The sequence below is a fragment of the Watersipora subatra genome, chromosome 5 (assembly GCF_963576615.1).
Source record: "Watersipora subatra chromosome 5, tzWatSuba1.1, whole genome shotgun sequence".
NCBI lineage: Eukaryota > Metazoa > Bryozoa > Gymnolaemata > Cheilostomatida > Watersiporidae > Watersipora > Watersipora subatra.
This window is the reverse complement of record NC_088712.1, coordinates 60394509-60413017: the sequence shown is the minus strand read 5'-3', so window position 1 is coordinate 60413017 and position 18509 is coordinate 60394509. Positions and strand designations below refer to the sequence as shown.

Here is an 18509-nt window from a genome sequence, read left to right as displayed (position 1 = left end):
TAATTAGAGAGACATAAACACTGTACACTTAATCATAAGTTTATATATATGATTAGAGTATAGCGTGCTAAATATAATACAATATTAAAAGGAACAAAAACTTGCAAAACTTTTGATAGTAAAATGGTAGTTGTTTTCTCGTTCTCAAATAACGGCATTAGCGCTTGTTTACGCTAACAAATAGTTGAGAATCATTATCGCCAAAACCTTTGGCTACGTGTGTATATGTGCCGTATACGTATATGAGCCGATAAACACAGTTGCCACCGGTGACAATTTATAGATCTGATCGTGTTGGCCAATCACAGAACCGCTAAGACGACATAGCGAGTATGTTTACAACCGGTCCCATCCAAATGTTACGCGTTTTTCATCCGTTCGAAGAGAAATAGGCCATTGCCGAAATTAATTAATAATATCTTGTACATCTTGTGAAAGGTTCAACGTGATTAAGCATTGAGATTATTGCAAACATCAACGATATTGTAAGTTTAACTTGCTTAAGTCATAATTCACTATTGGAAGATGTTTTTAGATCGAGTGTCGCTTTGCTAGCTAATAAAACGTTTAGGTCTAGGTCTAGGTAAAACTCGAGCCTTTAGACCCCGCTCGCGGGTAAAAGAAGGCCTTCAAAATGTCTGTCAAAAATTCGATAAAATTTCATGGCTTTCCTCGCAGGTTGCGGGAAGTCCTGGGCATAAAACTATATTGATAAAAACTCGAATTTGACTCAATGGCGGGGGGTTCCCCGTTAGTTGTTGACCTTGTATTATGATCATGAATTGTATCTTGTAAATGCTTAAAACCATCAACAAAAGAACTGTGCTTGCTATCTGTTAAAATTTCTAGCATCAATGTCATGCGAGCACTCTTACGCCTTGCCTCCAACAGCTCTAGATCCAAAAACTGCCTTGCTTCCGTAACACTCTGTTTTCCCCTCAAATCTGAAATAAAATCTCTAGTTGACGTAAAGTATCGTTCAAATTAGCTGACTGTGTAATATCCAACTAGTTAATCTACTAACGCTTTGAAGCAAGTAATTTTTTATTTATAGCAAATTTATCAACGTGTAAAATCTGTTTCCTTTCTACTGTTTTAACATTGTGTAAGGTTTTTCTTCGTTTACCACTTTCTCAATGCCATAATTCCAAACAACGCTCGTTTCGAAAGTATATTACATATTTTGCTACTAATGCATAGTTACTCTTCAGCATCACATTTATAACTGCATTAACCTATAGCTTGCGTAGCGAAATGGTGAGCTTGAGAACCACTATCAGCTATCTGTAGTGTAAGCTTAGGGCTGTCCTCATTTTGATAGTTAATTTATGGAATGCTATTTTGGATTTATTTGTGCAATATAAATTTAGCCATTGGCCAACTTGTTTGTTTTAGAATTTAGATCTTGAACGTTTTAAAGTGTAAGAGAATGCTGCCGGGCATTACATTTGAGCAATTTGTCATGATCACGCGATTTAAATGCTTCTACCTACTAATGTTTTTCTAGTTTACAGAATAAAAGCATCGTAACACGTCGTTGAACTTGGCCGTTTCTAATGATGCTTCGTTCTTACAAGGTAGTGCAGTAGTTAGCAAAATGACCTTTACACCATCAGCTTAATTCATTTGATTAGTAAGCAGCCGAATCATGCCAAATAATCAAATAGCATACCGGTAGTTGCTATTCTGTGATTGCTAGGTGAGTCACTCTTCCCAGTAGCCGCTCATTGTCTTTACCAATTTACTGCCATGCAATGTCGGCTTATGCTCGTGTGTGATTGGCATAGATAATTGATTAATATCTACAGCTAGCAAAAATTTTTTTGAGTGTTTCACAGATGCTGCTATGTGTGGCACTACGCTGAACACTCTTCTTTTTCTGTCCAACTCCTGTCTCACTTGAAGGTCACTTGAAGGCTAGTAAAGCTTTTACAATTAAATATCATGACGAATAGATACGGAATTGTGTTGTGCACTTGTGTTTGGGTTGTCATAAGTAGCTAGCTGATAACTCAAGATTTAACAGAGTTTTCGTCAAGGAGGGTTCAATGATTCATTTATTACTAATTTATTCTTTTACCAGTATTTGCTGGTTCATATTCTCTAAAAACTGTTTTGCTGTTAGCATAAAAGTTATGGGTGGTCTATATCAGCAGTTTTTAATGGTTGATCGACAGCATTTTGAAATTACATCTGTTTACACCATTATAATCATAGTTTGCTTTTCAGCAATGATTATGGTGTTAAGAGAACAAAAACCAGTTTTGGAGAAACAAAGCACAAGCGATGCAAGCTCTAAGCGGTAATTTTTTTTGCAAAGCCCAGACTTATGAATTACGATGTCAATGGCGATGATTAGACAATGGGTGAATGCGAGACAGAAACACTTGTGTCAACTGCCTTTTATGCGTTTTTCCTAAGCCTCACCATTATGGCTACTCTACATGGCAGACCATTATAATGAAAAGTTGAAGGAGATTCTACCAATAACAAAGAATCTGCTTCTCTGCAGTTATGTGTCCTGCATGAACATTGGAACAATGGTTATAGAATTACACCAATCCGCTTGCATTTAAATCTTGTGGAGTGCGCTAGCAAGAAATTCTTCCTTCATGCAAACATTAATTTCAAAGATTATTAATAAAGTTTAGCAAATTTCCGGAAGTCATCTATTTAAACCTATTAATGTATGCTCTTCTTTCATGAATAAGAATTTTAGATAATCTAGTTTAAACAAGCGCACCCAAAAAATATACTTTAGGATAATAAAAAAGATAATTATTCTAGAATAGATACTCCCATGTCTTCCACAACTCAAACATTGAGGCGTTGTTTTTGGCGTCTATTTTTACATGAACAGGTGTGCTTGAAACATCCAATACGGCAGCGCTATTATAAGATCATCGTGTTTTAGTTTTCATGATTATAATCTTTTCAAGCACAGCCATCTCGCTATGCTATCCAGCATACTCCCAAGTATGAACAATTGATTGCAAATGCTGTGTGATGCACTCATTGATAAGCCTAATTGCTGGTGCTTGCTACGCTCCGGTTCCTATCAGTGCAAGACAAAAATGTCAATACATCCCGTGATATTGAGCTGCCTTCGACCATGCTATTGCTATCGATTCTACATGATTGCATTCTATCTGGCTTCTCTTCACTTTTTATGCAGTTTGCAAATGGTTACCGGACAGATTCAGTATTCTCAAGGAAATCCAAAGTTTTATAGTTATTTTCAAGTGTCTGTGATATTTTAAAACTTCATACACTGATAACTTAATCAAATTTTGATTCATGTCAAAAAAATTTTAGACTTTCTGTCGTATGTTCAGTTTTATGCAATGTTATGACTTCTATGGATGAGAGGGTTCTTGGTTGTAAAGAGCGTACTAACTACAAAAACGGGGCAAAGCAATTTGACCTCTCATTTCATTATTTGCATATCAAAGTCTAGCTAGAGTTCCTAATACTTTTTCTTGGCTTCAAAACCTTTGATTATCCAGCTAACATTAGTCCATAGAAGCCAGTGTGTCCATCTATGATCAGATAGACAGGAGGAAACTTGTAGTTGATAACTTTGTCAAAATGGGTTGACCTTGAGTGAAGGATAAGGTTCATCTCTATCTGACTCTCATGACCAGTAAGCCATTTCAGCCTTGAAAGACAGACCGCAGACATATGTAAGAGTAACTGGAGTGAATTTAAATGATTTTATTTCAACAAATTGTATCTCGTCTGCTATGGTTTGCGGTCTGCTGTGGTTTGCTCCGCTTCTTGTTAGAAATGCTAAAGGCAGGACAGGAACAGAGTTCATGCATTTTGCGAAAGTTACTCTGATACTCTTTCTAGCTTAGCTTGATAACTTTATTTGATACAAGAGAATTGTTTGTCATAAAATTACTGATCATGGTTCAGTATGTTTTCACGTTGTTTAATAAACCTAAGAAAAGGAGAAAAATGCTTACGTTTAATAAAAAAGTGACTTTATTAGGTATGAGTTCTTTAGTTAATTTTCACTTAGTGCCGGTGGGGTGAGAGGCATCGTGCTGTCCGGGTTAACCGGGAAAAGTGAAGAAATACTGTACAAAACTCGCAAATTAATTGAAATCTTCACCAATTTTAGCCTAGCTTTTCGATGGAGATTAAGTATTCTAAAGAGAAGCTCTTGAATTTATAGTTAGATAAGTGAATCCTTTGTGTGTTATTTAATTGTTCTATTGTTACAATGCATCCTCGCTTAGCAAGTCTCGACTCTTGAGTCATTCGGAGTTCCAACAAACATTTAGATTATTTTTCTTTAGAAGTCAAGCAAAAATCGAAACTTGATCACCCTCAAGATAAGCCTACCCAGTCGACCTGTCTGCGTTGCTTGCCTTGCGCACGCTCTCTATCGTTATTATTCGACTCTTGGTTAGCTTTTTGATGTTTAAATTCGTAACACACATCTTTTCACTTAGCTTGTTTCGCTTGATCTCTGTTAGTATATTTTATTAAAATGTAATGTGCAAGTTATCTCTATACTTTCATTGTATACAGAAATCTAAAGAACTGAGGCCTGAATATGAGTGGCTAAATATGTGGCAATACAATATTCACCCTAGGCCACTTTATTAATAGAGTGTTTATTAAAACTCCAGTGTAATGTATATATTATTTATTCATAATATGTAGTTATTATTGTAAAATAATTTTACAATGCTTAAAAATTGGCTTATCAATCTTAAAATAAACAAATTTATTCACGTTCATATTCAGAAAAGTTGTCTTGGAATTCAAGTGAATATCTTTTGGAACAGTCTCCTGGTACGGATAGTGGTTGACAAACGAGTTTAAACGATGCATCTGAATTTCTGTAGGCCTATCCAGCCTTTAGATTTACTAAGTTTCAACATTTTGTTCAATGGAACTGTACGACTTATGTCTAATAACCTTTCATTAGTGCTTTGTGTAAAATCGAAATGCTATAGTTCTTAGCTTGGAGATGGTTATGATTATCGCAATTGAGCACCGCATTTCCTCCTAAAACCGTTTTGATGACTGAAAAATTGGTTTACCCATCTGTTTTTCACATTTCCAAGGAGAAAGCTTTAGATTTGCTGTTAAAGATCTGTGAAGCCTATCATGGCTATAACAGATATGTCACTCTGCTAGCGCACTGTACATCTATGACCTTGAGTGTTTAATTTTGGAAAAAGACCTTTGTATACGCTGTTTCCATGACCCGGTTGATCACTGACTCATCCGCAAGATAGAAACGGCGAGAAGCCCCAAGTCAAACGAATTTTGTTATTCACATTTTCATTAAATGTTTCAGGTGTGAGAAAAATGGAAATGACAGTTGCGAGTAATGTGTAAAAAAAAGCCAAGCAAGCTATTCCATTTTAAACATTTTCCACACTTACGTCGTTCCAATTTTGGTTAGTCAAGAAAGCATGCTGCTAAGCTAGACAGGAGTGCGTCACTATAACCTCTCCCTTAGAATTACCTATCATTTTTAACGAAGCACCCGAGTTAATCCGCAAACTGGGAATGTCCATCAAAACACTTAACACCCTGATTCAACGTGCAAACAATTTCAATATGCATCATTCGTATCACGGAAACTGATTCACGGAAACTGATTCTCGCTTATCTGCTGTGAGTTCCTTCCTAGGGTGTCCCTACTGCAAGCCATGTGTTTACCTACTACCCACAATTGATTGACAACTAACTACTCTGCAATGAGGAGTACCACAGACGACAGCTGCTAACATTACTAGCCTACAGCTGTTTGCCACAAAGGCCGAACTCGCTATCCTCTCAGCAAACATCTGGTAGCTTACATCTCTTGAATAGCTTGCGGCAGTTTGTACTTGAAATTATATGCTCAATACTGTAATCTTCTTTACTGGCGAATTAAACATCGCAGTCTGGTGGTTAGCGGTAGAATGGGAGAGATGACCTTGTCTCTTCAATGCTGTCCGTGCTGCCTTGGGAGCTAAATTCTGTTTATTGTTATACTGGCATTAATTTGCAGTAAGTTTTTTTTAGGTCTGTTTCACATCAATTCACATGCATGCTTCAGACTTGCTATCTTTCTGTCTTTAAGTTGGTTTATTGAGCAATCTAGCTCTGGCCAATCATGCCATACTAAGTATATAAATTTCAACTTATTTTAATTTGGTGGAATATGCTTCGCAGGATCCCCCAGACACGCGAATCACGGATTTCTGTAAGGCTATATATGAAGGTTTTTCTGTTGATATAACCACCGTCCAGAACTTAAATTATTGTCGATATTCAAAAAGATCGATTTAGATAAAATGTAGAAGTGCGATATTTATCGATCAGTGCTTGGCAGGTCAAAAGATCGATCTAAGATGTTTAATTTTAGTGGTTTGAAAGGTGAATTGATAATTCTAGGCACCGTACCCGGGCTGTATCCAGATTGGCAGCATTGATAACCGAATTTATTTTGCTTTTTATTTTTATGTATGTATAACATTTTATTGGCATTGGCAATCACCCACAAAATGAAGTTTTTCATTAAATACCCACAAAATTACCGTTTATAAATGAAATTTTGTTAAAATTTTCCAATGCTAGGATTACTTTTTTGATGCATTGACCGTCTAGTTCATAAGCAATATCGTCCCAAAAATCTATTTTTAAAGTTATCGTTTTAGGATCACCTCTTTTCTGACACATCGTATGTCTAATGCTACAGTTATCATTTTGGTGTACTATTAACTTGTTGTTGTCAAACATATGCCATGGACAATGGATCAATTGGTCCTTGTCCAAAATTTTGTCAATCTCGTAAAAGTTCGTTATTTGAAAAATATGTAGTTTCGATATACGTCGTTGTGTTGTTACACAAGTGTCATGGTCGCTAGCATACAAGGTCGCTTACCACCAAACCTAGCTTCCAAATACAGTCAAACATGGATAACTCGAACTTCAAGGGACCGAGCAAAAGTGTTCGAATTATCAGAGCGTTGAAGTTATCAGAGCACTGTCACAAGTCCATGTATTTACTTATTTATTAGTAGATACATGTACATATACAAACTATAATATAAATCAATAACACAAATGGCTTGTTTCAAATTAAATGCTTCTAATGTAAAGTTTAAAACGTTTTCATGAAAAAGTATAGAGATTTTTCTATCACTTGAGATTGGTTTGTTGTTTGAGGTGATGTTATTGCCAGGACGTTTTTCAGATTGACATTGGCAAAACTTGATCGTTGTTGAAATGCTCAAAAGAAAAGACATTTTTTTCTTTTGGGGTTTTACCCACGATCAATTTTGCTGTTTTTTCTTGAAGTTTATGCAGATTACCTTACTTTACCTGGGATTCGTTAAGAGCAACACTCCGAGGCAGTTCAATTAGAAGTTTTACCAGGTTTTACGGTACTTTCTATATCACTCACGCTTTTTTAATAGATACTTATTGAATGTACACACGTATTCTGTGTTTAGGTCAAACGATGAATAGTTTTTTGTAGCTCAGACAACGTATACGTTTAATTACAACATTTTTTTAAGACGTTTTAAACATTCAACATTCCAACGTTGATTCAACCCGGAATCAACATCGGAAAACTATTCATCACGGGCTAGCCGGGTCACGCACTCAAGGATTTTCGCCACGCACATACAAAACAACATGCGATTTTTGTTTTGTATGTGCGTGGCGAAAATCCTTGCACGCGTGACCCGGCTAGCCTGTGCTATTCATCGTATCGCAGTATAAATCAAATTTCACCAAACTTTTAGAAAAGTCGTTGACAAAAATATTTTGCCGATGGTGGTAATAACAACGCTTATGAATTACGAAAAGATGAAGTTTACCTCTATGGCTTTGAATAAAGTGATTTTCTAAAGCGATAACAACCGTTTCAGTAGCCGTTGGGCAAAAAAACAGTTCGAATTAACAGTGTTGAGTTCGAGTTATTTATAGCAATTTATCATTACGTGGGAACGGACCAAAGGAAATTTTCGAATTAACCATGTGTTCGAGCTATCCGTGGACGAGTTATCCATGTTTGACTGTAGTTGGATTACAAGAGTGCACCACCACTCCCAGCTAGCATACAAGGTCGCCATAACTCGTACTCGTGTATTTGCTAATCGTCTCCATACTTTATTGTTTTGCGATGTTACGACTACTTGTGTGTGGACCTTTCAAGGCTGACTTTTTCATTAGCTATATTTTTTGTCAGGTTTTGCCTTCAAAATGTAGGCCCTATCTATCTAATTCTATCAATCACATTTCCGTCAGTTTTTGTGGGAGCCATGCTGGTCTATGACTATATTTGTATATTTGACTATATTTGTAATGTATTGACCCTTGGAGGATCATAAGATTAGTAGTATAAAACACTTATCAAACAGGTGTCCGGTGTAGACTGGGCTCCACAGAATGATGAAACCTGCCGATGCTTTTTTCAATGTTTTAATGCTCTAAATGATGCCTCTCTTTGGTATCTAGGTAAGGCTAATATTATTCAAAAAAATTATTGACCAGGTTCACTTCAAACAACTCATCTGTATTTTCTAGAAAGTCATAGCATAATTTCGAGAAACTTTTACTGTACAAAGAAAAGTGTTCCTACTTCCGCAGAATACCTACAGATATGTGAACGATAAAAAGTTGTTCTAGACAAACACCGGCTTACCGGTTGCGCTGATCTCTAAAACATGCCCTCAGCGTGTAAGAGTTCTCATTGCCATATATCAATAAAATACATCAGCTTGTGTAGTCACTAGTGCTGGACCGGTATCTATTTAGTGCCGGATCGGATATCCTTGCACATTTTTATCGGTTTTTCCGGTATCGGTATCCTCGGTATTTACCATCTTCGGTATCCTTTGCCAACTAAGAAAGTTCGGTATTGTCGGTACTATTGTTCGGTATGTGGTTATCAGTGTGTCTTTAAATGGTTTAAACTTTAAATCATAACTGTTTCGAACAATTTTTATCGTTGTGCAAAAAGTAGCCTGTGCAAAAAACATTCTTTAGTCAGCAGTATATTGTTACGGCAAAGAGACTCCTTGTTTTAGAAAGCCAACAAAGATAGATGGAAATATAATTTTCATGATAGATGTTTTAATTGTTTATTCTATTAAAAAAGATCGTTATTGATACAAACGTTATATATAATAAAGAACAGATAGATAATGGCCATGGGCTCTCTTTGTTAAATATACTGAAACAGTTTAAAAAAATCTTACTATTACATACATATTGTAATCAGGTAATGTAATCACATAATTATACGCAGTCCAATTAGAGTTCAGTCCCGTTAGAGTCTTTATACGTCCTCCCATCTGTGTAGAACTCCCAAACCTTCGAGTCTGGGGGCATTATCAATGTAACGTAATATAATAGTAGATACAGTAATCGTGGAAATTTTCGTTGAATTTGTTCGCCAATGCATGCTGAGATTGGCATGTTCCTCATGAAGCGTTTTAAAAATCTCTCCGGATATCCGTATAACCATATACCGATAGGCTTTTACGGATAAATACCGATCATATCAAACCGGCCGCGGATACCTAGCTGACACCGAAAATGATTGGTTTCCTCGGATACCGAGAATCCCTCGGTATCGGTAAGAGCGGATAACCCAATACCGGCCCAACACTAGTAGTCACCCGTTGACATACATCCCGGTCCTGACAGGTGAAGCAGCCGGTGTGTTCCATCAAATTGTCAATCTCACTACAGCCTACTCATGCGTGGAGAGTACTTGAATGGATAATTGCAAGGAATGGGCAGACGCTGTAATGCTTTCCTTTTGAGCGCATCAGTTTTCGTCTAGCCTGGCGATGCCGCTTGTAACAAGACCCCTCGATGGAGTAACCGCATTGCCGTACACAGTTTAGTAGGGACTCCTCTTGGGAAGTGTTAATTCTACCACTTCGGTGTGTTGCTAGTTCCTTTTTGCTCAGGGGGTTTATTTTAAAGGTTGACTGCAACAAAATTCACATTACAGTTATTTGGTATCAAAATGTTCACCATGTCTTACTCTGCTGTGTTGTACGTGCAAAATATGTGGAAATGTGATTACAAGCTCAAAAACGAACAGTTAATCGCCGCCATTACGAAACTGCTGTAGATTAGAATCTCTTTCCAAAACGGCTCAAATGGGACGTAGTTGAACGGGATGGCTTCTGTTTACACTTTCATGCAACCTCATTCGTCGAAATATCTTTACAAATATATTTCACGCATTCAATAAAACCATGTATATTGCCCTTGCGCGTCTATTTCATCATTGTAATGCTGTCACTTTCAGCATTAATATCTTACAACCTTCCGTGAAAATGTGTTTAATTTTTTAACCTTAGCTCGAAGAAGTACATATCATTCTCTGATAAACATGACGAGTCTGTTGGTCACCTGTGATAATCGAAACTGTAAAATATCGAGCATCTATATTTGATAAGGGCTTTAGAACCTGAAGTTTTTGTCATAAACTAGTGCTACAAGACGTTTTATATTGAACCTTTTATTAGCCTTTCAATTCACGTATCACGTCAAAACAATAACCAAATGGATTGTTTACGTCAGAGAAATAAACTGATTCTAATCTATGGCGGTTTCATGATGGCGGCGATTAACTGTTCGTTTTTGAGCTTTTAAGAGCTTGTAATCACATTTCTACATATTTTGCACCTACAACACAGCAGAGTAAGACATGGTGAATTTTTTGATACCAAAGAACTGTAATGTGAATTTTGTTGCAAGTCAACCTTCAAGCGAGTTCTCAGTAAACCAACATGGATGAGATATTTCTAGGGCAGTTACAGATTCCATATGCGTACATCAAACTGACAAACAAGACCTCATAAAATACAATTGGTCTATCATTGAAGGATGCGTGGTAAGTTTGGATATAGTTTTAGCTATATTCATAAATGTCGTTACCCCATACATACGTTACCCCATACATACGTTACCCCATACATACGCCAGGAAATGTGCAACTGACACATTTTTACTCTATTGATAACAGACTACCGGTTGCAGCAAAGCATGTTTAGTAACTGCGCGTTTGTTACAAACACAAACTGGCAAGCAGCGAATGTGCTTGCTATAAATTGAGCGCTAGGCTTTTGAAACCTACAAATAGACTATTTCTATGAATTGAATTTCAGGCTACTGTTTTAATGGCGATTTCAGCAAATACCGCTGACTCTGTTGGCATGCATACTCATGTTCATCCAATCAAAGCGAACACTACTGTTATTCTTCTAAAAACAGTAAGAGCAGACGATTTTAAGCCAGATCTCGCGCACCCCATTTTGGTATCTCCCACGACGCACCGAATAACCTAAATAACTGTAAGCCACTACTTGTGGAAAGAGAAAAAGCAAGAAATCGAGAGCTTACAACTCTGTCTCTTCAACATTTGCTACCATAGTACATTTTTCACAGTGGCTGCTTGTATTAATTGCTTATTAACAATTAATATATACGAATTATTATTTTATATGTTGATATGATTTTGAATGATAAAGATTTTGCTGATCAAGTCGGAGCAGATGTCAAAACGCTGTAGCCATGGCATCATAATTAGGACATGAGGTGCTTCTAGTTGGACGACACGAAGATGAAATCAGGAACCTGTAGCCGTTCATAAAAACGCATAAAACAAAGCTACAGCTATATTTTTATGCAGTTTTCGATCGTAATTTATGTTACGAGTTTTTGTTTTTTCTCATGGTCTAATTTGCTTTTAATGGCATCGAATGGTATAAATAAAGTTGATGTCTAGGCCTATCTATATTGTAGTTGTTTCTATTTGTAATCGTTCATTTTCGGAATATAGTTAGTCCTAATGGAATGTTCTCCTAAGACGTAAGCACGAGAAAATAATAGTTTTATAGGAATAGTTACGTAGCTTGCTGCACTATAGCAGTTTTTGCATTTGGCCGAGGTTTCATAACTATGCCCATCAACAGACTAAAGAAAACGCGAGATCTTTAGATAATAAACTATACAATGCCCAGGAGGTCACTAACAGATGACCGCCTGGCAATATTGATTGCAATGCTGTCTGGCCTTTATTAATCCGCGTTTAGTCTCATGCTTTCACTACATACCTATCGGGCACTCAGTTTAATGTTCCAACTGTTTGCATGCTAATTATATACTCGGTTGACTCCAGCTATATGTGGTTAGGGCAATATTGACACATCTAGCCATTAATCAAGTTCTGACCTGTCTAAGGCATGACTACACCCACCCGTGTTTAGTAATGTGCTTAGGCAAGTACTGCTGGTAACCACTGTTTCCATTGCGTGGATGCTGCGGATTTGGAATTGTGCACACATGTTAAGTCATCATGTGATTGTGTTTCACTGGACATTGAAATGAACTGTAGGTTGTGGATGAACACGGGTGCTTTGTTAAAAAGATGAGGAATTCTACACCAGAGTTCTTAGCGTACTCTCTCGCTTAGCAGCAAACTTTCTAAATATGAACAACTGAACCACGAAAAAGGCTTAAACTGGATTAACTTGTGCGGCGTTGTCTCACGTATCGTTTGATAACGCCGTTTCCATCTTTCGCATGCATGAAACGTTTGATAAAAATTTCTGAGTAAAAAACTCACTTGACTTTTTGCCGATCGATTTTTTCGATCTTGCCGATGTAACAAATTGACCGATGGCGCAAACTTGCCGATGATGCAAACTTGCCGATGACGCAAACTTGCCGATGACGCAAACTTGCCGATGAAGCAAACTTGCCGATGAAGCAATCTTACTGATGAAGCAAATTTGCCGATGAAGCAAACTTGCCGATGACGCAAACTTGCCGATGACGCAAACTTGTCGAAGACGCAAACTTCCCGATGAAGCAAACTTGCCGATGAAGCAAACTTGTCGATGAAGCAAACTTGCCGATGAAGCAAACTTGCCGATGAAGCAAACTTGCCGATGAAGGAAACTTGCCGATGACGCAAACTTGCCGATGACGCAAACTTGTCGAAGACGCAAAGTTCCGATGAAGCAAACTTGTCGATGAAGCAAACTTGTCGATGAAGCAAACTTGCCGATGAAGCAAACTTGTCGATGAAGCAAACTTGCCGATAAAGCAAACTTGCCGACGAAGCAAACTTGCCGACGAAGCAAACTTGCCGATGAAGCAAACTTGCCGATGACGCAAACTTGTTGATGACGCAAATGGATTAACCGTACCATGAGAACATAGTGACCGTTTTGGTCTTTTTTATAATGCTCGGATCACATTGGTGAACATCGTTTAGGGATGGTTCACACTGTATCGCCGTATGTCGGGGTTGTCCTCTCGGCAATTATTCATATACCATGTGCACCATAAACTGGATATGACAATGCGAATATGGCAGGAAACTTTGCAGCAGTCAAACTTTCTCGATATTTCGCCAAGCATCCACGACAGCCTGTAATGTGCACCACTTTGGCGGTGCTATTTGATAGTCGCGAATAACATGATCCTTATTGTCCTTTCTGATAGTTGCTACAGGACTAGTAAGTAATTCATCGTTTTAGCGACTGCATTGTATAATGAAAACACTGTGTTGCAGCAAAAATGTCATATAAAGGGGTATAGAAACCCATAATAATTATCTAACGCAAACGTCTCCGGGTAAAATGTATCAAAAATTTATATACACACTGTAAATAGTGAAAATGAATAACAAAATAGTATATCAACCTTAATAACTATAGTTACCTACAGTAACTTGAGTGTATTTAGTAGTTACTATCTGTAATAAATTGTAACATAACTACATGGTACTGCACAGTGTTATGTACTATGTGCAGTATGTACTATAGGGAATTCTTACCTTAGAGACAGATATTTAACATAAATGGTGAATTTAACTTAAATTAATTTGGCTTACTAAACACACACTTGAAGCTAAATTTTAGTATGTATTTAATAAACTAAACTTTAATTTTATATAATATGCACTGTATCAGGAAGGCTGAGGATTTTATATGATATGCACTGTATCAGGAAGGCTGATGATTTTGCGCACGTTTCATTGTAATAAGACAAGGCAGGTTGATGTAGCATGTTCGTTGAACCTAGTTTACCCAACAACTATGGGTGTCTGTGTATCCTAATCTGGCTCTAGTCAAATACTGTCGGAATAGAGGACAATTCAGACACACGGCAGTGTAGTCAAGTGTGCTAAAAGCCACATTTTTATGTCATAAACTGCTTATTGTAAAAAAAGGAAATTTTTGTTACTAGCAATAAAAAAGGAATTTTTTATAAAATGAATAAAAAGTAATCATAGATGTCGCATAACCTCGCGTATGGCAGTGAAATGTTTAAGGAATGCCATAGGCTTTAGGTTTGCAGTAACCCTTTCGGTGCCATTTTCGCATTTCTGCACAAACGCGGATGAAACCCCAGTAAAATTGTTGCGATTCTGCAGCAGCTAAGAATGCATGAAACTTAATGACTAGTAAATGAACATAATCCACTCGAAAGATATTTACAAAACTGATATATTCAAAATAGAAATATAATTAGATTGCATGTGAAGCTGTTTTAAACAGTTGGGACGAGTATTATATTAAATATGGTGAAACAAATGGATAACAGCAAAATAGTACACATTTCATCGCAATGTTGCAAGCGGTTTCGAAATATTTATCGAGACTTTCAAAACTTCTTGGCAACTCCCTTAGCCCACGTTCCATCACACTATAAACCTCTATACGTCGATAAAATATTAAGAGGAAACGCTATATTTATTGGTAATTGATGCTCTAGTCAATAGAAAAAACTATGTCTTGCAAAAGTCAATGATCTGAAGTCATTTTCAAGTCAGCAAAAGTCAATGAAACCTTTTGCTTCTATAAACAAAATGTAGGCTACGTTTTTGTATGGTGGTTTTTGTCTAACATTGTTACAATGTATTCTAGTTTGAATGCAAAACCTTTTTTTCTGTTGGGAACTCATTGTCATTAATTTTAGGAAGTTTCTGTTATCAATACTTACATCTTGCATGTTACAAATTTATTTGTTAGTCGATCTTACATGTTTTTAGAACTCCATTTCCGGTTTGTTTTATGCTTATATTGCGTTATATAATGCTGCAAAAATTTATTTTAGCGTTTCCAAACTGTTTTCGTGGCATCTTAACCCTTCTAAGAGCAAAATAAAATGGCTAGTATTGATGAAATAGGAGCTGGAGCTCAGACAGCACAAGTAGGACGCCAGTCAAAAGATTAAATGCTCTCAAATTGCATACATCTCATACCAATTCTGGTACAACTGGGCATAGTTTTTTTATGCTTTCAAAAGTTTACCATTATGATAATTATTTTTAAAACCAATATGGTTCTTAAAAATGGCTTTAAAAGCCAAACATCTTTGACAAAATATAGCCATCATGTGTACCAGAATTCTGTGGTGACATCATGAAGTACTTACTTTAAAAATGGTCAGAAAAAACGGGAAGTTCTCAGTTTTCCTCTTTTTCTAATCTCCATTTATTCATTCACAGCTCTAGGAATAGCTGCCATAACTTACCTAGTTTGGAAGTAACAGTTGGTGTTTTAACTAAGATTGCTTTGATTTTTGTATGTATCGGTATGAGCAGATGTAGTGAGATTAGTAATAGCATAGACTTTGGGGAAATGTCTTGCAGCAGCTTTAGTGAAGCTATATTTATTATATCCGCATATGAATTAAAATCACGATATAATTATATATGCTCTGAAGTCTCCAAACTGAATGTAGAGAACATATGTTGAAGTTTTTACTTCAGCTGTGAGAAAGCAATGCCTTTAACACAAATGTTTATTTTCTCACAGTTATTCATTTCTTCTGTCCAAAGGTGTCTGTCAACTTACTGCTAGTATCTAGAAGTTTCGTTTGTTACGAAAGTTGGATAGTTTGATGATTTAACGGTGCCTGTGCAGCTTTTGTAACCCAAAGCTTTCTTTATCCTTACAACACCCAGAAATACATCTGGTGACGCACATATTACGTTATTTCTCATGTAAATAATGTCTAGTCAGTCATAGGCCACTCATTTTTGGCAATACTTGTGTTTATTAGGTAATATGAAAACCTTTAACAGATCATTGTGAGCTTACAAAAAGCTATTGCTATTTCCACAAGTTCACTTTTTTGTAGTGATTCTGGATTTCTTTGGCTCTCAATATATTTCTGTCTGGTTGTCATGAATTGCTGAATGAATAAAAATATCGCCTTCTTTTTTAGAATTTAAAGCATGGGAGTGCTGTGGGATGGATTTTTCTACATATTCATTTACCTCCCCATCTACTTCTTGTTCTCACTCTTCCAGAAGCTTTATTGGATCTGTAATGGTATGGATGACATTGTTACGCAGATTGAGGCTGGCCAGCTCTACGAACGTTCTGCGCAGGTCTTTGACATTTGGTATAAAATTAAGAAAGAACCATTTCAACTTTTGGGATGCCATAACTTTATAGCAACGCATAACCGATTTGAGCATCCCAATTTCGTCCTTTCTCATAACATCTCTCTCCTAGCTGTACAGATGGATCTTGCCATCTTTGTGGAAGTTCCTCCCCATTATGACATATTTGATTGCCGAAAAAGCCCTTTTATTTATTTGGGTCAGTTTAGTGAGGCAATCCGTATCATTACTTTGCCTATTTCTTCATTCATCCGATGTGCGGAAGAACTAGGGGACCCAAAAATGAAGGTCATTTGGTTGCACAGCACAGGCCGGTGTGGCAGCACTGCTATTAGCCAAGTCTTCGAGGCAGTGCCTAACTGTACTACTGTCTCCGAACCAATGGGCTTGTTTGTCGCGCGAAATGATGCCGGCTCTAAGTACAATTCACAGCTGCTCAGACAGTGGCTTCATTGCCCCACTTATTGTCAGACATACCAGGCAACTGTGCGAATGATGGCCAAACCGAATCAGCATAATCCTGAGGTTTTATTCATTAAAAACTTTACATTGTCTGGTGTGAGGGAGGTGGCAGATCTGGAAACACTATTTCCAACACACACTCATTTATTTCTCTATAGGAACTGCTTGGAGACTGTTCAGTCTTATCTCCGCTCTCTCAACAATCACTTCCTCCTAAATGTTCTCATGAAATTGCGTGGTAATGCCTGCTGTCGATACGTAGTTAGATCCCCAGAAATTCTCGTCAGATCTCTCTGTGCCCCAGAAGTGATTGATGCATTGCCATGGTTGAGTGATCCAAATTTTCAGTTGAATGTCACCAGCTTTGGCCTCATTGTTATCCAGTGGTGCTGCTTTCTCTACCACTACAATATGTTAATTGACAAGCAGTCATCCATCAGAGCCATACGTTATGAAGACCTTGTGGACAACAAGCATGCGACCCTCACCAAACTGTTCCAGTTCTGTGGCATCTCACTCGACCATGTGGAAGCTGCTATTAAAAGCCTTGCAGCCGACAGTCAGGAGGGGACCATGCTATCAAAAGCTAGCCTTTCTACATATAAGAAGCTTCACATTACCGATGCTCTTAGGGATGAAGGAAACATGTACTTGAAGGCTTGCAACTTGAATGAGCTAGGAAAACCAACATATGTCCGCAACTCTGTTTCCACCCCCGCCCGATCAGCCTCGCCCCCAAATCTCCCTACTAGGTCATATAATGGACACGTCGCTATTTCCATGCCTGCCTAATACAGCAAGGAACATTGTAGGAAATTTTATATGTAATATGAAAACGATCTCGTAGGCTACAACTGCTCACCAAGAAACATTGTATACCTGTAAGATTTAATTTGCACAGAGGTGCAACCTTCAAATGATGCTGAGAATCATTGCCATTCCATCCATGTTGCTTTATGGTGTTTGTGATATTGAGCGTGTAATATACTGGGTCTTGTGTAACCGGTTCTTACGGCCAGTAGGCTGCATAATTGTCATTGTGCTTGTAGTATAGTTATTTTCAATAACTCTTTCTAACCTATTCCTAAAATATTTTAAAATAGAACAAGCCTTTCTAGTACCACCTACTTATGATTTATGAGTTTGCGCAATGCACCGGCCAGTTGTGGGACAAAATCTGTCAGTTGCCCATCACTACCATGTTGTTAATTTGGATTGTTCCAATTTTCAGGCTAGTCACTAAGCCAGCTTTCAGCTAAACTGTCATAAATAACAGATCATCTGTCACTTCATTGTACATCTGAAGACATAAATAGTATAAACCTCTACTACTGTGCCAAGATGAAGATACCATGTCAATGCATACAGCTTCAAAGCAATTACTCTTATCGTTGTGGGCTCTTTTAGGTTTTCTATTAGTAGAGTGCATGTATATGGGGTTCACGAGTGCTATTCAGATTCCAGCCATTCTTACCCTGATATATATGTATATGTACATGTATATATATATACACATTCAGTGAAACTCGGCTAACTTGACCTTCACGGGACTGAGAGAAAGTGTTCGAGTTATTAGAGTGTTCAAGTTGTGAAAACACTGTCACAAGTGCATGTATTTATCAGTACATATACAAACTAT

The 18509-nt window shown here is 37.3% G+C and overlaps 1 protein-coding gene across 1 annotated transcript; it reads left to right on the top strand.

Annotated features, from left to right (window-relative positions):
• Window positions 1–353: 353 nt before the first annotated feature.
• Window positions 354–17989, top strand: LOC137396533 (uncharacterized). The gene is made up of 2 exons (XM_068082841.1): window positions 354–485; window positions 16228–17989. Exon 2 carries the CDS (start codon window positions 16238–16240, stop codon window positions 17660–17662), a length of 1425 nt encoding a protein of 474 aa, XP_067938942.1. The 5' UTR covers window positions 354–485; window positions 16228–16237; the 3' UTR covers window positions 17663–17989.
• Window positions 17990–18509: the final 520 nt, after the last annotated feature.